The following is an 18,676-nucleotide window of genomic DNA, read 5'->3' on the forward strand; positions in this document are numbered from 1 at the left end:
GATAGTCATTGGTACATGTGGACATGCTGCAGTCTGTCTCCCCATTGCATTCCACATGTGCTCAATGGGATTTAAGTCAGCGGGAATGGGCACTTCAGTTTATTCGCCAAATATCCTCTCATTCCAAGAGCAGCTCCACTTCCACCCCCACCTCCATCTGCGCTGTATGGTGCAGTATCATCCATAAAAATTAAGTTGAGGTTCAATGAATCCCTGAACAATCCCACATGAAGAATCAGTACATTGTTGCAACAATGCAGACCAGTGAGTGTGTGGTGTTCAAAGATTTGGAGGTCAAAACAGCTATGTGACATTGTCTCCCCACATTGTAACACCTATACCATCAAAACTATAATGTTTGACAATGCCCCTGTGTGCTTTACATGTTCCCCTCTCTTTCTGTATGAGGGTACATTCATAATCACTATGCAGATGGAACATGCCCTCCTCATAGAACAACACACAACCCCAGTCCTCATTGGTCAAATCTGTATGCTCTAGGCATTATCACAAACAGTGCCACTAATGTGCAGGTCTCAAGAACACAGCATATTTGTAGAGACACCACACCCATGCAGTAACCATGCCACTGTGGAGCCTGAAATTGTATGACTTGTAGTCCTGCTAAATGTGGCTGCAGTTGTGTCCGCTGTTTGATGTGTGTCCCTTCTTGCCTGTTGCACAATGTAGTGATCATCTGCTGCTGTAATTGACCCTTCCCTAGTTCTTCAGGTGTCAGTGCCTGTGGTTTGGAATACTCCCCATGCATGTGAAACAATGGTGTGAACAATACCAAACTTGTGGGCTATAAATACTTGAAGTCTTGCAGATTTTGTCTTTGGGTAATGATAACCACTACCACAGTGCTTGCTGATTGACACACACACAATATTTACCCAGTCCTTCAACTACCTCATGTTGCAACTACAATCACTCTAGCCTCGTGCCATGTGACAACCAGCTTTCTGTGCATGACTGGGGGACCTCTGATAACTTGATCCCACACTTTCACTCATTTCCACTGAGTTGTTGTTGTATTACGTTACTTTATATACATCATTCTTAAGATTTTCAGAGCAGTGTCTACACTGATCAACTAGAACATTATGACCAGTGACCTATTGATGTAAGCCATCCAGGTGACAGTGGTACCACCTGGCAGGGATAAAATGGGGAAGGTGCGCTACCTCTCTGAGTTTGACCAAGGGCAAGTTGTGGTGATCTGGAGTCTCAGCATGAGCATTTTGGAAACTGCATGTCTTGTCAGTTGTTTAAGGAGTGCTGTAATAAGTGTCTTCAACATGTGGTGGAACCATGTCCAGGTGTTGTGGGTTGGGCAGCCACCCCTCAAGACAGATGTCTGATATCGTAGGCTGGGCAGATTGGTAAAAAGAGGACAGTTGTGATGGAACTAACACCATACTTTAAATGCTGAGCGGAGTAAAACTGTGTCTGCACACAGTGCACCGAAAACTCCTAACAATGGGGCTCTGCAACCGATGACCCATGCAATGCCAATGTAACATAATGACATAGGCAAATACAACTGAAATGGACATGTGACCATTGGCACAGTGGCAGAGCAGTGCATGGTCTGATGAATGCTGATACCTTCATCATTATCGTGATGGGAAGGCGTGAATACATAATCATCCAGGGGAACACCATCTCAACACCTTTAATGTGGAACAGAGGCAAGGTGGTGGCTCCATTATGCTCTGGGGAACATCCACATGGGCATCCATGACCCAGTGGAGCTCTTAAAAGACACCACAATGGCCAAAGTGCAGACCATTTACACCCTTTCATGCTGATCATGTTTCCCAAAGGCATTGGCATTTTTCAGCAAGATAATGTACGATGTCACAAGGCCAGGAGTGTGATGGAGGAAGACAGTGGTGAGTTCCTGTTGATGTACCGACCCCCCCCCCCCCCCCCCACCCCCCAACTCGCCAGATCTGAACCCGTTCAAACACATCTGGGATGTGATTGACTGTGGCGTCAGAGCTCATCGCTCCCCTTCCCAGAATTTACAGGAATTAGGTGGCTTGTATGTGTGTAGGTATGGTGCCAACTCCCTCCAGCGACCTACCAAGGCCTCATTGCTTCCATGCCATGATACGTTGCCACTGTTATCCATGCCAAAGGTGGCATAATGTTCTGGCTGATACGTGTATACAACACTAGAGGGAAAGACACCTGGTGAAATGAACTATTTCACTTACTCACAAAGCCTGTTTACTAAAGACTCAAGTTGTTATGGGGAATAAAGAAATGAACACACCACAAAAAGGAAGCCCTCAGAAAGGATCTGGAGATGGCAATAATAATAGAAATTGCTATGAGAAAAAGTTTTGCAAAATAAATTTGAAGTACAGTAACACATGACTAAGAGCCTTGGATAAAAAGGAAGAAAGAGGAAATATATTTAGAAAGTTTTGAAATTGGATTGTGGAAAAGAATTGCTAAAATTAGGTCAGTAGGCAGAGAATGAAATTTTCGAAAGAGTGAAAGGAACAAGAAGTCTACTAAGGTAAATCAAGAAAAGGACCCAATTGGATTGCACATATTATGATAAAAAAAAAACCTCTGCACTGAAATTTATTGAAGGAAATCAGATGAGCTAAAAGAAACTGATGTAGATGAGGGTACAGCAACTGTTATATCAGATTGATGGCTTATCTTTCTTACCAAGAAGCAAAAGAATCTGCTAAGATGGCATGAAGGACAGACTTTGATGATCACTTGATAATGATGTCTGCTTCCAGTGCATAATTAAGAATTAGACTGCTTTGGTATAGTTATACCTTTCCTGAAAAAAAAATTAAAGCAACCAGAATGAGAGGAGGAATCAAAGTGTAACTTCAGGGGTTGAGACGGTATGTAATGTTATTTCAGTGATTGCAAAGAACTGTCAGCATTCACAATGAACTTGGCAGTATGAGTCTACTTTCCAATATGACACTGCACCACCTCTGGCCAGGATGCATGTGCTGATTCGGATTGGAAGGTATCATAAAGCCATTGTATTTTCTCCTGAGGCAAACTGGCCCACAACTTTTGCAATTTGGCCTTTATGTCATAGATAATGACACTGTAATGGAGCTGATACCTGAACTGGTTCCACATATGTCCTATTGGGGATAGAGCTGGGGATATTGCAGATGATAGGAGAACTTCAACATCACACAGACAGTTTGTACAAATACATCTCGTGTGGACAAGTGTTGTCCTGTTGAAAACTGGCACCATGATACTGTCACATGAGATGGAACAAAGATGATGCAGAACATCCACGACATACAGACGTGTCATCATAGTTCGCTCTATCACAACCAGTCACCACCTGAAGTCATAAACAATGTCCCCCACCATGATGCCAGGAGTAACACTGCTGTGCCTCTTCAAAACAGTAGAAGAATGGGTCATTTTCCCAGGTTACTACGATGGCCATCAACAGTGTTAATCTGGAGCAGTGCACAACTGTAATTAATCACCGAGCACAATGCAATGCCATTCATCAGCGGTTCATGCTTTCCTGTCATGGCATGATTCTAAATGCATCTGTGTGTTGAGATGTTAATGGCAGTCTATGCATAGGATGGTAATTCCATAGTATGGTTCTGTAGTATGATGCACAATGACACAGAATGTTGCAGGGAGACCATTACAGTTCTTGGATGGCAAGTACACAAGTGAAATCATTACATCATGTCGTGCACAGTACAGCAATCCTCCCTTGTGGCCTGGCATCATCGGCAGGGACCTTGATGTTGAGTATGAGTAGCATGATGAGAGACAAATGGAGACCCACAATGAGGTTTTTTCAAATTCTGACAAGTGCTGATAATGCCGTATCGCATGAGTATGCATCTTCATCTCCATTACAGTGATAACCCAAACTGTGGTGTCACCGCCAGACACCACACTTGCTAGGTGGTAGCCTTTAAATCGGCCGCGGTCCGTTAGTATACGTCGGACCCGCGTGTCACCACTATCAGTGATTGCAGACCGAGCGCCGCCACACGGCAGGTCTGTACAACCGACTTTGCTAGTGATGGTTCACTGACAAAATACGCTCTCATTTGCCGAGACGATAGTTTAGCTTAGCCTTCGGCTACGTCATTTGCTACGACCTAACAAGGCACCATTATCAGTTACTATTGATATTGATTCATGTACTGTCAAGACCGACATTCTTCATTAACGGATTAAAGTTAAGTATTCCACCAGCTACGTCCGTTTTTCTAAATTCTAATTTCCTTGTCCTGTTCCAGACCTCACGCCAGCCTGCGTGAGCTAAAACGTGTGCCTTTCGGCCTCCTCTAATAACTCGGTGTTGGCTCTCCTGCCAACCAAAACACAAACAACACTTAAACATGAACAACATTAATGCAGTCTGGTGGCTGTTCTGCCTGTCACAGAGAATTGCAGTTCTAATCATTTACATAACAATTGATGGTGTTTACATGTACAAAGTTACACTGACATTAGACCATGTCTTATAGATACTTCATCTTTTTTGTCAGGCAGTATAGGTGTCTGTGGTACTGAGAAATATTTTTATTTCAGTTTTCCCTCAAAATTTTATCATAACTGAAAAAAAACTACCATTTGATTTATTCCTTTGGTATTCATTTGATTAAACATTATTTGACACTTTTTCCATGTGTATTATTGTCAAATATAATCTCAAAAGTATATTGAAGTGTTAAAATTTCTTTCAGGTTCCTGTGACCCTTATGTAAAGATACACTTACTGCCAGAGGAAAAATTTGGTAATGTAACCAAGCCAAGAACAAAAACACACAAGAAAACAGTTTTTCCATTATATGATGAAACATTTACTATGTAAGTAAAATGATGGTGCTTTTGTTAGAGGTGTATACTTAAGAGATTCTGATATTACTGAACATTATTTTGTATTTCAGAAATTTAACACCAGAGCAACAAGGAATCAAAAATGGTATTGTACATTTTGTGGTTAAAGATCAAGACTTCATTGGGGCAAATCAGTTTATCGGTGAAGCATACATTGCATTTGCAGATGTTCCACGTACTGACATGACAAAAGGGCTTGAGGAACTGGAGCAGATTCATCTCAAGTTGAGCAGACCAACTCGATTTGGTAGGCTACAGAATGATCTCTTCTACTTTAGTTTTTCAATATTTTATAATAAAAATGACTGTTAAAAAACACATCTGTTTTAAAAGGCAATGCAACACTGATACAGCATGCCTCCGAACATATTTCTCTTACTGTGTTGAGTAATTAGCTTATTTTTACTACAAAGCTTCCACCTATAACACTACAGGTAAACATAGGAATTGTTCCTTTGAAAAGGATGTAACAGATTTTCTTCCTAATTATTTGAAGCCCAGAGTTTTTGCCCAGTCTCTAATGACCTGTAATCAGTGGCATGTCAAACATTAATGTTCCTTTCTTCTTTCCACTTAATTATTTTACTGTATAGTATTATATGAATTAATTGTCACTTGACAGCATGCAGGCTGGAGTGCTGCCAACAATAATATACCAATGCACAAATATTGGTCCCTGGCAATTCTCAAGTCGGGATATTTCTCATTACTTGTTGTTGTTGTTGTTGTTGTTGTTGTTGTTGTTGTTGTGGTCTTCAGTCCTGAGACTGGTTTTCTGCAGCTCTCCATGCTACTTTATCATGTGCAAGCTTCTTCATCTCCCAGTACTTACTGCAACCTACATCCTTCTGAATCTGCTTAGTGTATTCATCTCTTGGTGTCCCCCTACGATTTTTACCCTCCACGCTGCCCTCCAATGCTAAATTGGTGATCCCTTGATGCCTCAGAACATGTCCTACCAACCGATCCCTTCTTCTGGTCAAGTTGTGCCACAAACTTCTCTTCTCCCCAATCCTATTCAATACTTCCTCATTAGTTATGTGATCTACCCATATAATCTTCAGCATTCTTCTGTAGCACCATATTTCAAAAGCTTCTATTCTCTTCTTGTCCAAACTGTTTTGCTTTTGTTGATGTTCATCTTACATCCTCCTCTCAAGACATGGTCCATTCCATTCAACTGCTCTTCCAAGTCCTTTTCTGTCTCTGAGAGAATTACAATGTCATCGGCGAACCTCAAAGTTTTTATTTCTTCTCCATGGATTTTAATACCTACTCCGAATTTTTCTTTTGTTTCCTTTACTGCTTGCTCAATATACAGATTGAATAACATCGGGGACAGGCTACAACCCTGTCTTACTCCCTTCCCAACCACTGCTTCCCTTTCATGGCCCTCGACTCTTATAACTGCCATCTGGTTTCTGTACAAATTGTAAATAGCCTTTCGCTCCCTGTATTTTACCCCTGCCACCTTTAGAATTTGAAAGAGAGTCTTCCAGTCAACATTGTCAAAAGCTTTCTCTAAGTTTACAAATGCTAGAAACGTAGGTTTGCCTTTCCTTAATCTTTCTTCTAAGATAAGTCATATGGTCAGTATTGCCTCACATGTTCCAACATTTCTACAGAATCCAAACTGATCTTCCCCGAGGTCGGCATCTACCAGTTTTTCCATTCGTCTGTAAAGAATTCGTGTTAGTATGTTGCAGCTGTGACTTATTAAACTCATAGTTTGGTAATTTTCACATCTGTCAACACCTGCTTTCTTTGGGATTGGAATTATTATATTATTCTTGAAGTCTGAGGGTATTTCACCTGTTTCATACATCTTGCTCACCAGATGGTAGAGTTTTGTCAGGACTGGCTCTCCCAAGGCCGTCAGTAGTTCTAATGGAATGTTGTCTACTCCGGGGGCCTTGTTTCGACTCAGGTCTTTCAGTGCTCTGTCAAACACTTCATGCAGTATCGTATCTCCCATTTCATCTTCATCTACATCCTCTTCCATTTCCATAATATGGTCTTCAACTACATCGCCCTTGTATAAACACTCTATGTACTCCTTCTACCTTTCTGCTTTCCCTTTTTTGCTTAGAACTGGGTTTCCATCTGAGCTCTTGATATTCATACAAGTGGTTCTCTTTTCTCCAAAGGCCTCTTTAATTTTCCTGTAGGCAGTATCTATCTTAACCCTAGTGAGATAAGCCTCCACATCCTTACATTTGTCCTCTAGCCATCCCTGTTTAGCCATTTTGCACTTGCTGTCGATCTCATTTTTGAGACGTTTGTATTCCTTTTTGCCTGCTTCATTTACTGCATTTTTATATTTTCTCCTTTCATCAATTAAATTCAATATTTCTTCTGTTACCCAAGGATTTCTACTAGCCCTCATCTTTTTCACCTACTTGATCCTCTGCTGCCTTCACTACTTCATGCCTCAAAGCTACCCATTCTTCTTCTACTGTATTTCTTTCCCCCATTCCTGTCAATTGTTCCCTTATGCTCTCCCTGAAACGCTGTACAACCTCTGGTTTAGTCAGTTTGTCCAGGTCTCATCTCCTTAAATTCCCACCTTTTTGCAGTTTCTTCAGTTTTAATCTACAGGTCATAACCAATAGATTGTGGTCAGAGTCCACATCTGCCCCTGGAAATATCTTACAATTTAAAACCTGGTTACTAAATCTCTGTCTTACCATTATATAATCTACCTGACACCTTTTAGTATCTCCAGGGTTCTTCCATGTATACAACCTTCTTTCATGATTCTTAAACCAAGTGTTAGCTATGTTGTGCTCTGTGCAAAATTCTACCAGGCGGCTTCCTCTTTCATTTCTTACCCCCAATCCCTATGCACCTACTACATTTTCTTCTCTCCCTTTTCCTACACTCGAATTCCATTCAACCATGACTATTAAATTTTCGTCTCCCTTCACTATCTGAATAATTTCTTTTATTTCATCATACATTTCGTCAATTTCTTCGTCATCTGCAGAGCTAGTTGGCATATAAACTTGTACTACTGTAGTAGATGTGGGCTTCGTATCTATCTTGGCCACAATAATGCGTTCACTATGCTGTTTGTAGTAGCTTACCCACATTCCTATTTTCCTATTCATTATTAAACCTACTCCTGCTTTACCCCTATTTGATTTTGTGTTTATAACCCTGTAGTCACCTGACCAGAAGTTTTGTTCCTCCTGCCACCGAACTTCACTAATTCCCACTATATCTAAATTTAACCTATCCATTTCCCTTTTTAAATTTTCTAACCTACTTGCCCGATTAAGGGATCTGACATTCCACACTCCGATCCGTAGAACGCCAGTTTTCTTTCTCCTGATAACGACATCCTCTTGAGTAGTCCCCACCCGGAGATCCGAATGGGGGACTACTTTACCTCCGGAATGTTTTACCCAAGAGGACGCCATCATCATTTAATCATACAGTAAAGCTGCATGCCCTCGGGAAAAATTACGGCTGTAGTTTCCCCTTGCTTTCATTCGTTTGCAGTACCAGCACAGCAAGGCCATTTTGGTTATTGTTACATGGCCAGATCAGTCAATCATCCAGGCTGTTGCCCTTGCAACTACTGAAAAGGCTGCTGCCTCTCTTGAGGAACCACACGTTTGTCTGGCCTCTCAACAGATACCCCTCCGTTGTGGTTGCACCTACACTACGGCTATCTGTATCGCTGAGGCATGCAAGCCTCCCCACCAACGGCAAGGTCCATGGTTCATGGGGGGGGAAGTTTTTAATAAGAGGTGCAATTGATTCTGATGTGGTTCATTCATTTCTTTAAAACCAGCTTATGAAAATTTAGCTCTGCAATGCCTGTAGCTAGTTATATACTAGTATCTATTGCTTCCTAAATTTGGTATATTACTCTGGAAACTTGTTACAAAGAATATTTATTTATTTTTTCAGAGTCAAGAGTTCTGAGAGCTTTGGAGAACAGACAAGAAAAACTGGCAAAAGATTTTATTAAGAAGCAAAAGGCAAAGATCATTGACAACTAAATTATAATCCATCCAAATCTTTAGGGCTGAAGTGGTAGCTACATGTGATAAATGAACTTCATTTGGTGGTGCCATGATAAACTGACGTACTGTAAAAACTTGTTCATTTATGAACTTTTTCGTGACTTTATTGAAAGTCTTATTTTGTACAAATTTGTACCTTGAATGTATTTAAGAACTTTTGTAAAGACTGCAATGTATATATATTTATAACTAGATAGAATAAATGTTACAGCATTTTTTAAAGATGTGTATGATGAAGCCCAACCTTAAAAATTGATATGGTAAAACTGATGTTTAAAAACATTGTTTGTGGTATTACATATTACCAGGTTACAAGCAGTACTTTAAATTTATGTTTTCATATTTTGTTTACTTATTCATTAGTTTTTTGACTGGTTTAGCACACCCTGCCACAAATTCCTCTGCTGTAACAAGCTCTCTGTCACAGAATATCACTTGCACCCTATGTTCTCTCATATCTGTTGGGTGTGTTCCACTCTTCTCTTACAATTTTTACTCTTTACAGCTGCTCTTAGTACTTTGGAAGTTATTCCCTGATGTGTTAACACGTCATATTAACCTGTCTCTTCTTCTTTCCAGTCTTTTTCATGTGTTTCTTTCCTCAATGATTGTGTGTGTAGGCTCCTGATTCCTAATGCTGTCAGTCCACTTTCCTTCTATGACACCATACCCCGGATGCTTCAGTTCTCATCTTTTCTGGTTTTCACACATTTCATGATTTGCTACCATACATGTTGTGCTCCAAATGCACCTTCTCAGAAATATCGTCCTAAAATTATCTCTGATGTTTGTTGCTAGGAAATTTCTTTTGCACAACACTGCCCACTTTGGTGGTGCTAGTCTGTATTTTTATATCTTTGCTTTGTCTGTCGTGTTATTTTGCTTCCAAGTTCCTTTCCTTAACTTCACTTTCATCATGGTCACTAATTTTAATGATAAGTTTATTGCTTGTCTCTTTTTTGATGCTCTTCAATATTTTCACCTTTCGTTTGTTTACTCTCAATCGACATTATGTACTCATTACTGTTCATGCTATTCAACAGATCCTGTAATTCTTCACTTTCACAGAGGAACAGCCATGTCATCACTGAATCTTATGGATAATCTCCTTTTGCCCTCAATTTTAATCCCTCTTCTTGCAATGTACCCATTGCCTGTAATACGCTCAGTTCCACATGTGTTGAAGTCTCAATCATGATGTTATGGGATAACATATTGGAAACTTACAATAGAAAGGATTGTGGCCAAATTAGGTACATAATACTGTAATTAAAATTAAGTGGCCCCTTCCCACTTTATCTGCACATAGAAGATTTTGATAGCCAGTTCCACTCATATAGTACACAGTTAAAGGGAATTGCATTTCATTCCATAAAGTTGTCCCTTGTCCACAATATAGTAACTTGGTTTTGACCCAGTGAGAAACTGTTGAACATGACAGGATTAGAGATATGACATTAACAGTGAACACATTATAGTTTTCAATAAAATCACCAGAATTGAATACTGCATCAAAATAGTAACATTTTGTGCAACATTACCACTCAGTGGGTGCATGTGTATTAATCTACATGAACCTTTTATTGAGAAGTTAGTCACTAGCTTGTTTGACACTTCCCACTACAAAGATGTTACATTGTTAATAATGTGCATGAGACATATTCATACTTACCAAAATAGTTACTTTCTGTACAAATGCTAAAACCAACATGACAGTGTTACAAGATTGCTTGTCGGTCACAAACTTTCAGATATATAGAAGTTGTGTATATAATATTGGGATGGAGACATTGACTCAAGATGTTAACATGACAAATGAATCCTGGAAACTGGAGATTTTTGATTGAGGTGGGCTATGTAAAGACTGGCGCACAGGTATTTGTTATTCTCAAACTACACAATGTTTTTAAAATGAGCTAAGTTGAGTTTTAACTGGACTAAAAATCCCAACCATTATTTAGTTCATGGAATATGTAGAAGGTTAGTAAATTATCAAAGTATATAAAACCATCTTATGTGTCTGTGTTCGCAATACCTTACATAGGTAAGGCTTCTGTCTTGAAAATTATATAACATTATGTTAAATTATTCAAAATCATAATTAGTGGCATAACCAGTCAGTGACAGTTGTCAACTGATTCAGAAAATAGTACAGTATAGTACAGTGTCAATGTTCATAACCTGGTAAGCCCATAAGTAAACTTGGCACTGGAAAATTGTGAACATCTGAGCTTTAAATGTCAGTTATCTTCTAAGTATGTTCACAGAATGAGTGTAATGAGTGTTTTTGAATAGATACTGGCAATATTTCAGATTCTGTCAGTCAGTTCAAAATGTTCTTTCATATGTATTGTTGTAGAAGTTTCAATAAGCCAAAACTTTTCATTACTCAAACTTTTAGTAAAACTAAAAGCATCACTGAGATAAGCAAGTTCAATATAATCAACTGGATAATAAATTTAATGAAACTGCACTTCAATAACACTTTGAAATATTAATGTACATATTTCATACACTGAAAATAAAAAATAAAATAAAAAAAAAAAAAACCACCACCAAATAGGTGCGATAGTTCTCACACTTACTTGTCCTTGCTATCTTTGTGACTATGTGGATGATAATTTTCCAAAAGTGTGATGTTATGTCTCCAGTTTCACAGATTCTGTATACCAATTGGAATATTCATTTGGTTGCCAATTCCTTCAATAATATTAGAAATGCTGAAGAAATGTTATGTTTCTTCTGCCTTATTTGATTGCAAGTCTTTCAAAACTGGGTTAAACTCTGACTTTAATACTGGATCCCCTATGTCTTTCATATAAACTTTCACTTTTATTTTCCATCACATTATCAGACACTTTCTCTTCCTCATAGAGGCCTTCAATGCTCTCTCTCCTTTGTGTTTCACAATGGAATTTACATTGGCATGTTTAATGTTGATGCCCTGGTTTTTAATTTCACCGAAGCTTGTTTTGAGTTACAAAAACCATTTCCTTTTGATTTCTTCACATTTTTCCTGCAGCCACTCCACCTTCACTACTGTGCACTTCATATTTATTTCACTACTAAATGATATACAACATCTGATCAAAAAATTCCATAACGTAATTTTGTGCCAATGGTGTGTTGGGAATGAAATCCAGTTGGCATCCCTGCTCATGCCTGTGTATAATGTGTAACTGCCAATAGCTTCATTGTTATATGTCTGTTAGTTATTGTTCAGTGCTGTTTCACACAGTTTGCGAATTTTGAGATGGCAGAGTTAAAGGACCAATGCGTCTGCATTAAATTTTGTGTGAAACTTAGGAAAACCTTTACAGAGACACACCAAATGATACAGAAAGTCTATGGTGATGTGTGCTTAAGCCATACTCGGTATTACAAATGGTTCACATGGCTTGAAAATGCTGGATGGAAGTAAAAGATGACCCTCATTCAGGAAGCCCTTTGACACCTATCTATGATGCTCATGTCAGGAATGTCAGCAAAATCGTGCAAGCCAATCGAAGATTGACTCTCAGAGAGTGCAGAAGAATGTAACATTTCAGTTGACTCATGTCATGAAATCCTGACACAGCATCTTGGAATGCATTGTGTTGTCACCAAGTTGGTTCCATGGCACTAGTCAAGATTAGAAATTCCTTCACCTCGCAATCATGAAGAACTTTTGGATTGTGCAAATGAGAACGAGATGTTCCTTAAGAGAATCATAATTGGTGATGAGCCTTGGGGCTACAGTTAAGACGTGGAGACCTAGATTCAATCTTCACAATGGGTCGTGAAAGTTTCTCAAAGGCAAAAAAAAAAAAAGCTCATCATGTCAGGTCAAATGTCAAAGCACCTACATATTCATCCCTGTTGGTGCATGACTATGCACAAAAAACGAAATCACTATGCTGCTTCATGATCCGTTCTATCCAGACCTGTGGATATTTTTTTTTAACTTCCAAAGCTGAAAATACTGTTGAAAATACAAAAATTTGCAATGATAGACTAGATAAAAGAAAATTTGCAGATGGTGCTCCACGTGATCCAGCAAGAGGCATACCAAGACTGCCTCTGGAAGTGTAAGTGGCATTGGAAGTGGTGTATCAATTGTGGAGGAGAGTATTTTGAAGGAGATCATGCAATATGGGTGAAAGGTAAGTGTAGAAAGATTTTGTAGACAGTCTCAGAATTTTTTGAACAGACCTCGTACTTGTGTATCCCTGTCTTTTCCAGAACATTTCTGTTCTTCCTTTTCTCATTTGTCAGTTACAGTATTTCTTCTGCTGCCCAGGGTATTTTTGCAGTTACCTTCCTTGTTTTTCTGCACATCATCAGTCATTGCCATTCTCCAAGATGTTCATTCCTCTTCAACTGAACTATATGTTGTAGTATCTGTTATCACTGAAGCTATAACCTTGGAGAACTCTAAACACATCTCAGCATTCATCAGTTCTCCTATTCCCACACTGATTCTTCTGGATGACTTGTAAACTTCAGTCTATTCTTCATTATACTTGAGTGTGGTCCAAATCTATATCCTCTCCTGGTTGTGTCTTACAATCAAGCATCTGATTTCAAAATTGCCTTCTGTCTATAATGTAATCCATCCGGAATCTTCCCTTGTCTCTACGTCTTTTCAAAGTATACCTCCTTATCTTAGTATTTTTGAACAGTATATCTACCATTTAAGATGAAATTTATCACAGAACTTAATTAGTTTTTATCTTTTCTCATTCCTACTAAGTAGTCCATATTCTCCAGTAACTCATTGTTCTAATCTTTCCCCACAACCACTTTCCAGTCCTATATGGTTATTAGAATATCATCTCCCTTCATATACTGAATTACTCATTCAATATCCTCATAGTTTCTCCCTCTCTCTTCATCTTCTGCTTGTGATGTTACCATTTATATCTGAACTACTGTTACTGAAGTTGGTTTGTTGTTGATTATGATTACAACCCTCTTGCATAACTGCTTGCAGCAGCTCACTGTCTACCCTACCTTCCTATTCGTAATGAATCATACTCCCATTGAACCATTTTTTGTTGCCCTGTATTTATCTGACCAGAAATCATTTCCTTTCCATTTACACTATATATAGATTAAGTCTTAGCAGATTTTCTAGCTTTCCTATCAAATTAAAACTTTAGACATTCTGTGCTCCCGTTTGCAGAATGCTACCTTTTTGTCAGTTATCCACACTTCTTCTTGTGGGCAGCCACCTCTTGGCAGTTTCCTGCCAGAGATCTGACTGGCAGACTAATCTGTAGTCTTTCACCAATGGAGAGATCACCATGCCACTTTTTCAATTACAGGCCATGTGTCCTATAGATACACATAGCGTCTTTAATGCAGCAATTTATGTTGCCTTCTGCTACATCATGCTGTTGATTATTGCTGATTGTTCTGCTTTTAGTTGCAATATCTCACCCCCAAGTGCAGTAGGGCATCCCAAATGCCTGTCTGCTCTTCCACAGGCCATTGGCTGAATGAGGGCGATTCCTTATACCAGAAGTGCTTGACCATGATCACTAATGATTTTTATTCAAAGTGTAAGCAGTGGTTGGGATCAAATCAGGAGGCACTGATGTTTTGACTAATAGTCAAAGATGCTACACCCTGACCACTGGTGTGTACAATACAGTTTGGATTAATAACTAATTTTCCAAGTAACAAGTATGTTGGTGTGACCCTTCTTGCTGCTACCACATTCACACATGGTGGGTTAAATACTCTAGAGGGCTATTATTGCATTGGAGGGGCACAAATTCCACTTTTAACTTGTCCATGCTTCCCTGTAAGTCAGGCTGGCAAGCTGCCGCACATTATCAGCAGAATGGGTATACTGCTTTGCTCCTGACCAGGCCAAGCTATGCCCAACCTAAGCAGGCTAAAGGCTTTTTTGCTTGCTTGCCGGTCTTCCTGCTATGCCACACTAGGTAGCAGTTTATTCTATATGCTTTCACTGTAGTATTAAAAGTAGGGTTCGGAAGTTGGTGAAAATATCCCAAGTATCACAAGGCGACACTCGGTGAAATTCATTTTGTGTCATTGTAGAAGACAGAATGGTGGATTTTGTTTGCCTCTTTTCACTTTTTTGCTTATTTATATATTTCCATATGAACAGTCTCCTCTGCACCTTCACCTTCTCTTGACTAGTACTAGCTACACTAGCTACTCTCAATTAGAACCATCAGGTCACTGCTAATGCATGTTTTCTGTAGTGAGGAGAACCATCTCGTAGAGATCCTTTGCTCCTAAGATCCTGAAGATGTCTATTATATGGCAACATCAACTAAAGTAAGGTTTTGGAATTCTAGTTTTTGCAACATTAATGTGTTCCAGCCAAATATGGCCCTATTAGTAACAAATTTAATTACTTCTTCCAAGATGCGTATTGCATGTTCACTGAATTCATTCTCAGAGGCCAGAATAGTTCATTCTAAATTCACCTTACACATTTTAGCAAACATGAAGTTTGTTTTTCGTGTAACGTTCATCTAAAAGGCATGTGTCTGAAAGCTTTTCTTTCATACTAAGCTTTCTTTGCACTATTTTGCATACCATCAGAATGTGGTTCTCAGTATACACTGTGCCATATTTTTTCCTATTTCAGTCAATGTTTGCCCTAAATTCTGAAAGCACATATACTGTCAAATGGCCTCAAGTCCTTAGCGCACATTTCCACGCACTTGCCACATTTGCCAGCCACTTGTCCTCTTTCAAAATATTTATGGAGTGAAGAAACTACTAGTGAAGTTTACAAACATGTCTTAACATACTCGTACTAGTGAAATTTACAAACATGTCTTAACATATTCGACTGTTTACTAACTTTTTACACAATTTGCATTACAAGACAGCTGCAGATTTATATGAAGTTGCCTCAAATGCATGAGAACTTTTCTCTTGTGGGCTCGGTTTCATGAATGGTATATATTCTGTAATTTTTAATTTCTCCTAAATCTCCTTTAAGTTTGGTTTGTTCATTTTTTTGCTCCCACTGTTATGGTAAATGGAAATGCCGTGTGCCTAGGGCCTCCTGTTGGGTAGACCGTTTGCTTGGTGCAAGTCTTTCGAGTTGATGCACTTCGGAAACTTGCATGTCGATGGGGATGAAATGATGATGATAATGATAACACAACACCCAGTCCCTGAGCCGAAAAAATATCCAACCCAGCCGGGAATTGAACCAAGGCTGGTAGGCATGACATTCCGTCATGCTGACCACTTTTTTTATATATTTTTTATATCACAAAAACAGTAACAAAAATAGCTACAATGCACTCAGCTACCAGTGACTTGCAGTGAAACTACCTACACAAACACATAACTGGCTAGTCACATTGGATTGATAATGCAACCTGTTGGCAGGTTGTCTTTATGCTTTGTTACATGGCTGTGAGTGACACACCCTCAGTTGTAGTAATCTTGGATGGAGTGAATTAATACCACTTAAAAACTGAGCAACTTCATTCAGAAAGTGGTCATTGCCCAAACACTGCCATTCTGCCACCTGTCCATGCCCACAAACCTTATGGAGATGATGTCATGCAACTGGCTGGAAACACAAACACAAACACATGCATGCGCGCGCGTGCGCGCGCGTACACACACACACACACACACACACACACACACACACACACACACACACACACACACACACACACACACACACACACACACACTCTCTCTCTCTCTCTCTCTCTCTCTCTCTCTCTCTCTCTCTCTCTCTCTCTCTCTCTCTGTGCACTCTTTTAACGGAATGACTTAAATTTGTCAGGTGTGCTTATTTTAAGGATCTTTAGAATTGTTGCCCATAAACAGGACCTTTTAGCTTTGTATGTAGCAAATTATCTTAAAACCAGAAAGCTCTTCTGTAAAAATTGCTTTGTAGGAAACTACAGCATCCATCCATTTCCACATGGGTTACATACTGGTAGCATTTTCCTTCAAAATTGTTTCCTGGGGCTTAAATTCATTTCTAGCAGCGTGGATGGCAATGTGCTTTCTTGCTAACTACACCACCACCACCACCACCACCACCACGCTGCACAGTTTCCATTCCTTTACATCTCCATTTCATGTATCTTCTTGGGAATCTTCTTGTTTTCCATTCTCTTCATATACATACACCCTCTTAGCCTTGATGTTTCTGTCGCACTCTGCAAGGGTTCCTCTTTCACTCCTTTCCCTACGCTTTCATTCCTCATCCTCTCTCTCCTTCTTAATCCTTTCCAACTACTAAGGAACTTCATTCCAAATACGTGTAATCTTGTTTTATCCCTTTTCTTCATTACCCAGTTGCAGATGCATAGGTCAGCACTGGGATGTAGTAACTTCTATAAATCACTTCTTTGCTTTTTTTGTGGGATGTATTATTCCAAACTAAGCTTCTAACACTTTGTAGTAATGCTTCTGCCTGTCTGCCATGTTCAATGATCCTCTCATTTCTTCCATTTTCCACTAACACATCTCCCAAGCACCTTCAATTGTTCACTTCCAATCCTTATTCTGTTAGTTGGTCAATCTTTCTTGATAATTGTGACCAGGACCTCACACTTATTTACATTAAATTTGATTCCATACTGTATCACAGTTTCTACACAAGCATCCTGCTGTACCTGAAACTCCTCCTCTGTTTCCCCCGATCATAAAGTCATCTGTGAGCACCACTGCTTTCATCTTGTCTTCTCCAGTTTTTTCTGCCATCTTAGTCACTTTCTCATCCAAGACAACAATGAAGAGGAGAGGTGACAATTCACTCCCTTGTTTCACACCACTTGCTTTCTGGAACCAGTGTGTCCTTTCATTTCCCACTTTCACACAACTCAAACTTCCACAATGCATTTCCTCCACTATGCTTGTTGTCTCTTTTTCCACTCACTTCTTTTGTAGTGTTTCCTAGTCATGTTTTCTACTGATAATATCAAGAAGGGCCATCACAAGGTCTCACCCAAATTCATAGAGGTGCTCCTGGTGGTTGCTCGCTGCAAATGAGGTCAACTGTTGACCTCCCAAGTCTGAAGCCATGCTGTTCCTCCCTCAATTTGTTCTTTACTCTTATTTCATACTGCTGGTCAGTATCTTTTCATATACCTTGTCACAGAGTGGTATCATTGTGACTGCCCTATAGTTTTACAATTCTTCCTACTCCATTTCTTGAATGCAGGCATGATTATTGCCCTCCTTCAATCTTCTGGAGTCTTCTTCTCATTCCATACTACCCTCACCACATAATACAGCCACTGTTTTCCAACTTCCCTGGCTACCTTCACCATTTCAACACTAACTTCATCCATAACTGATGCGCTTCCTCCGTTCATCTTGTCCAGTGGCATTTCCATTTCTTTCCATGTTAGCTACCCCCCCCCCCCCCCCCCCCACACACACACACCCAAAAAGAGTATACTTCCACCTCCTTTAGTCTATAATCAGCAGCAGCAGCAGCAGCATCTCCAAGTACATTTGAATCTAGCATATGCTCAAAGTACCCCTTCCAAACTACACTACTGGCCATTAAAATTGCTACACCACAAAGATGACGTGCTACAGACGCAAAATTTAACCAACAGGAAGAAGATGCTGTGATATGCAAATGATTAGCTTTTCAGAGCATTCACACAAGGTTGCCACCAGCGGCAACACCTACAACGTGCTGACATGAGGAAAGTTTCCAACCGATTTCTCATACACAAACAGCAGTTGATCAGTGTTGCCTGGTGAAACGTTGTTGTGATGCCTCGTGTAAGGAGGAGAAATGTGTA

The 18,676-nt window shown here is 39.6% G+C and overlaps 1 protein-coding gene across 4 annotated transcripts in view; it reads left to right on the forward strand.

Annotated features, from left to right (window-relative positions):
- The window catches only part of LOC126481765 (protein unc-13 homolog 4B), a 254,770-nt gene extending 245,633 nt beyond the window's left edge, over positions 1–9,137 (forward strand). For all 4 annotated transcript variants that reach the window (XM_050105723.1, XM_050105738.1, XM_050105730.1 and 1 more), the window contains 3 exons: positions 4,728–4,851; positions 4,932–5,128; positions 8,800–9,137. In XM_050105723.1, coding sequence (XP_049961680.1) covers positions 4,728–4,851; positions 4,932–5,128; positions 8,800–8,891 — 413 coding nt within the window. In that variant the 3' untranslated portion in view covers positions 8,892–9,137. The remainder of the gene's footprint in view (positions 1–4,727; positions 4,852–4,931; positions 5,129–8,799) is intronic.
- Positions 9,138–18,676: the final 9,539 nt, after the last annotated feature.

Source organism: Schistocerca serialis, chromosome 1 (assembly GCF_023864345.2).
Source record: "Schistocerca serialis cubense isolate TAMUIC-IGC-003099 chromosome 1, iqSchSeri2.2, whole genome shotgun sequence".
Taxonomy (NCBI): Eukaryota; Metazoa; Arthropoda; class Insecta; order Orthoptera; family Acrididae; genus Schistocerca; species Schistocerca serialis.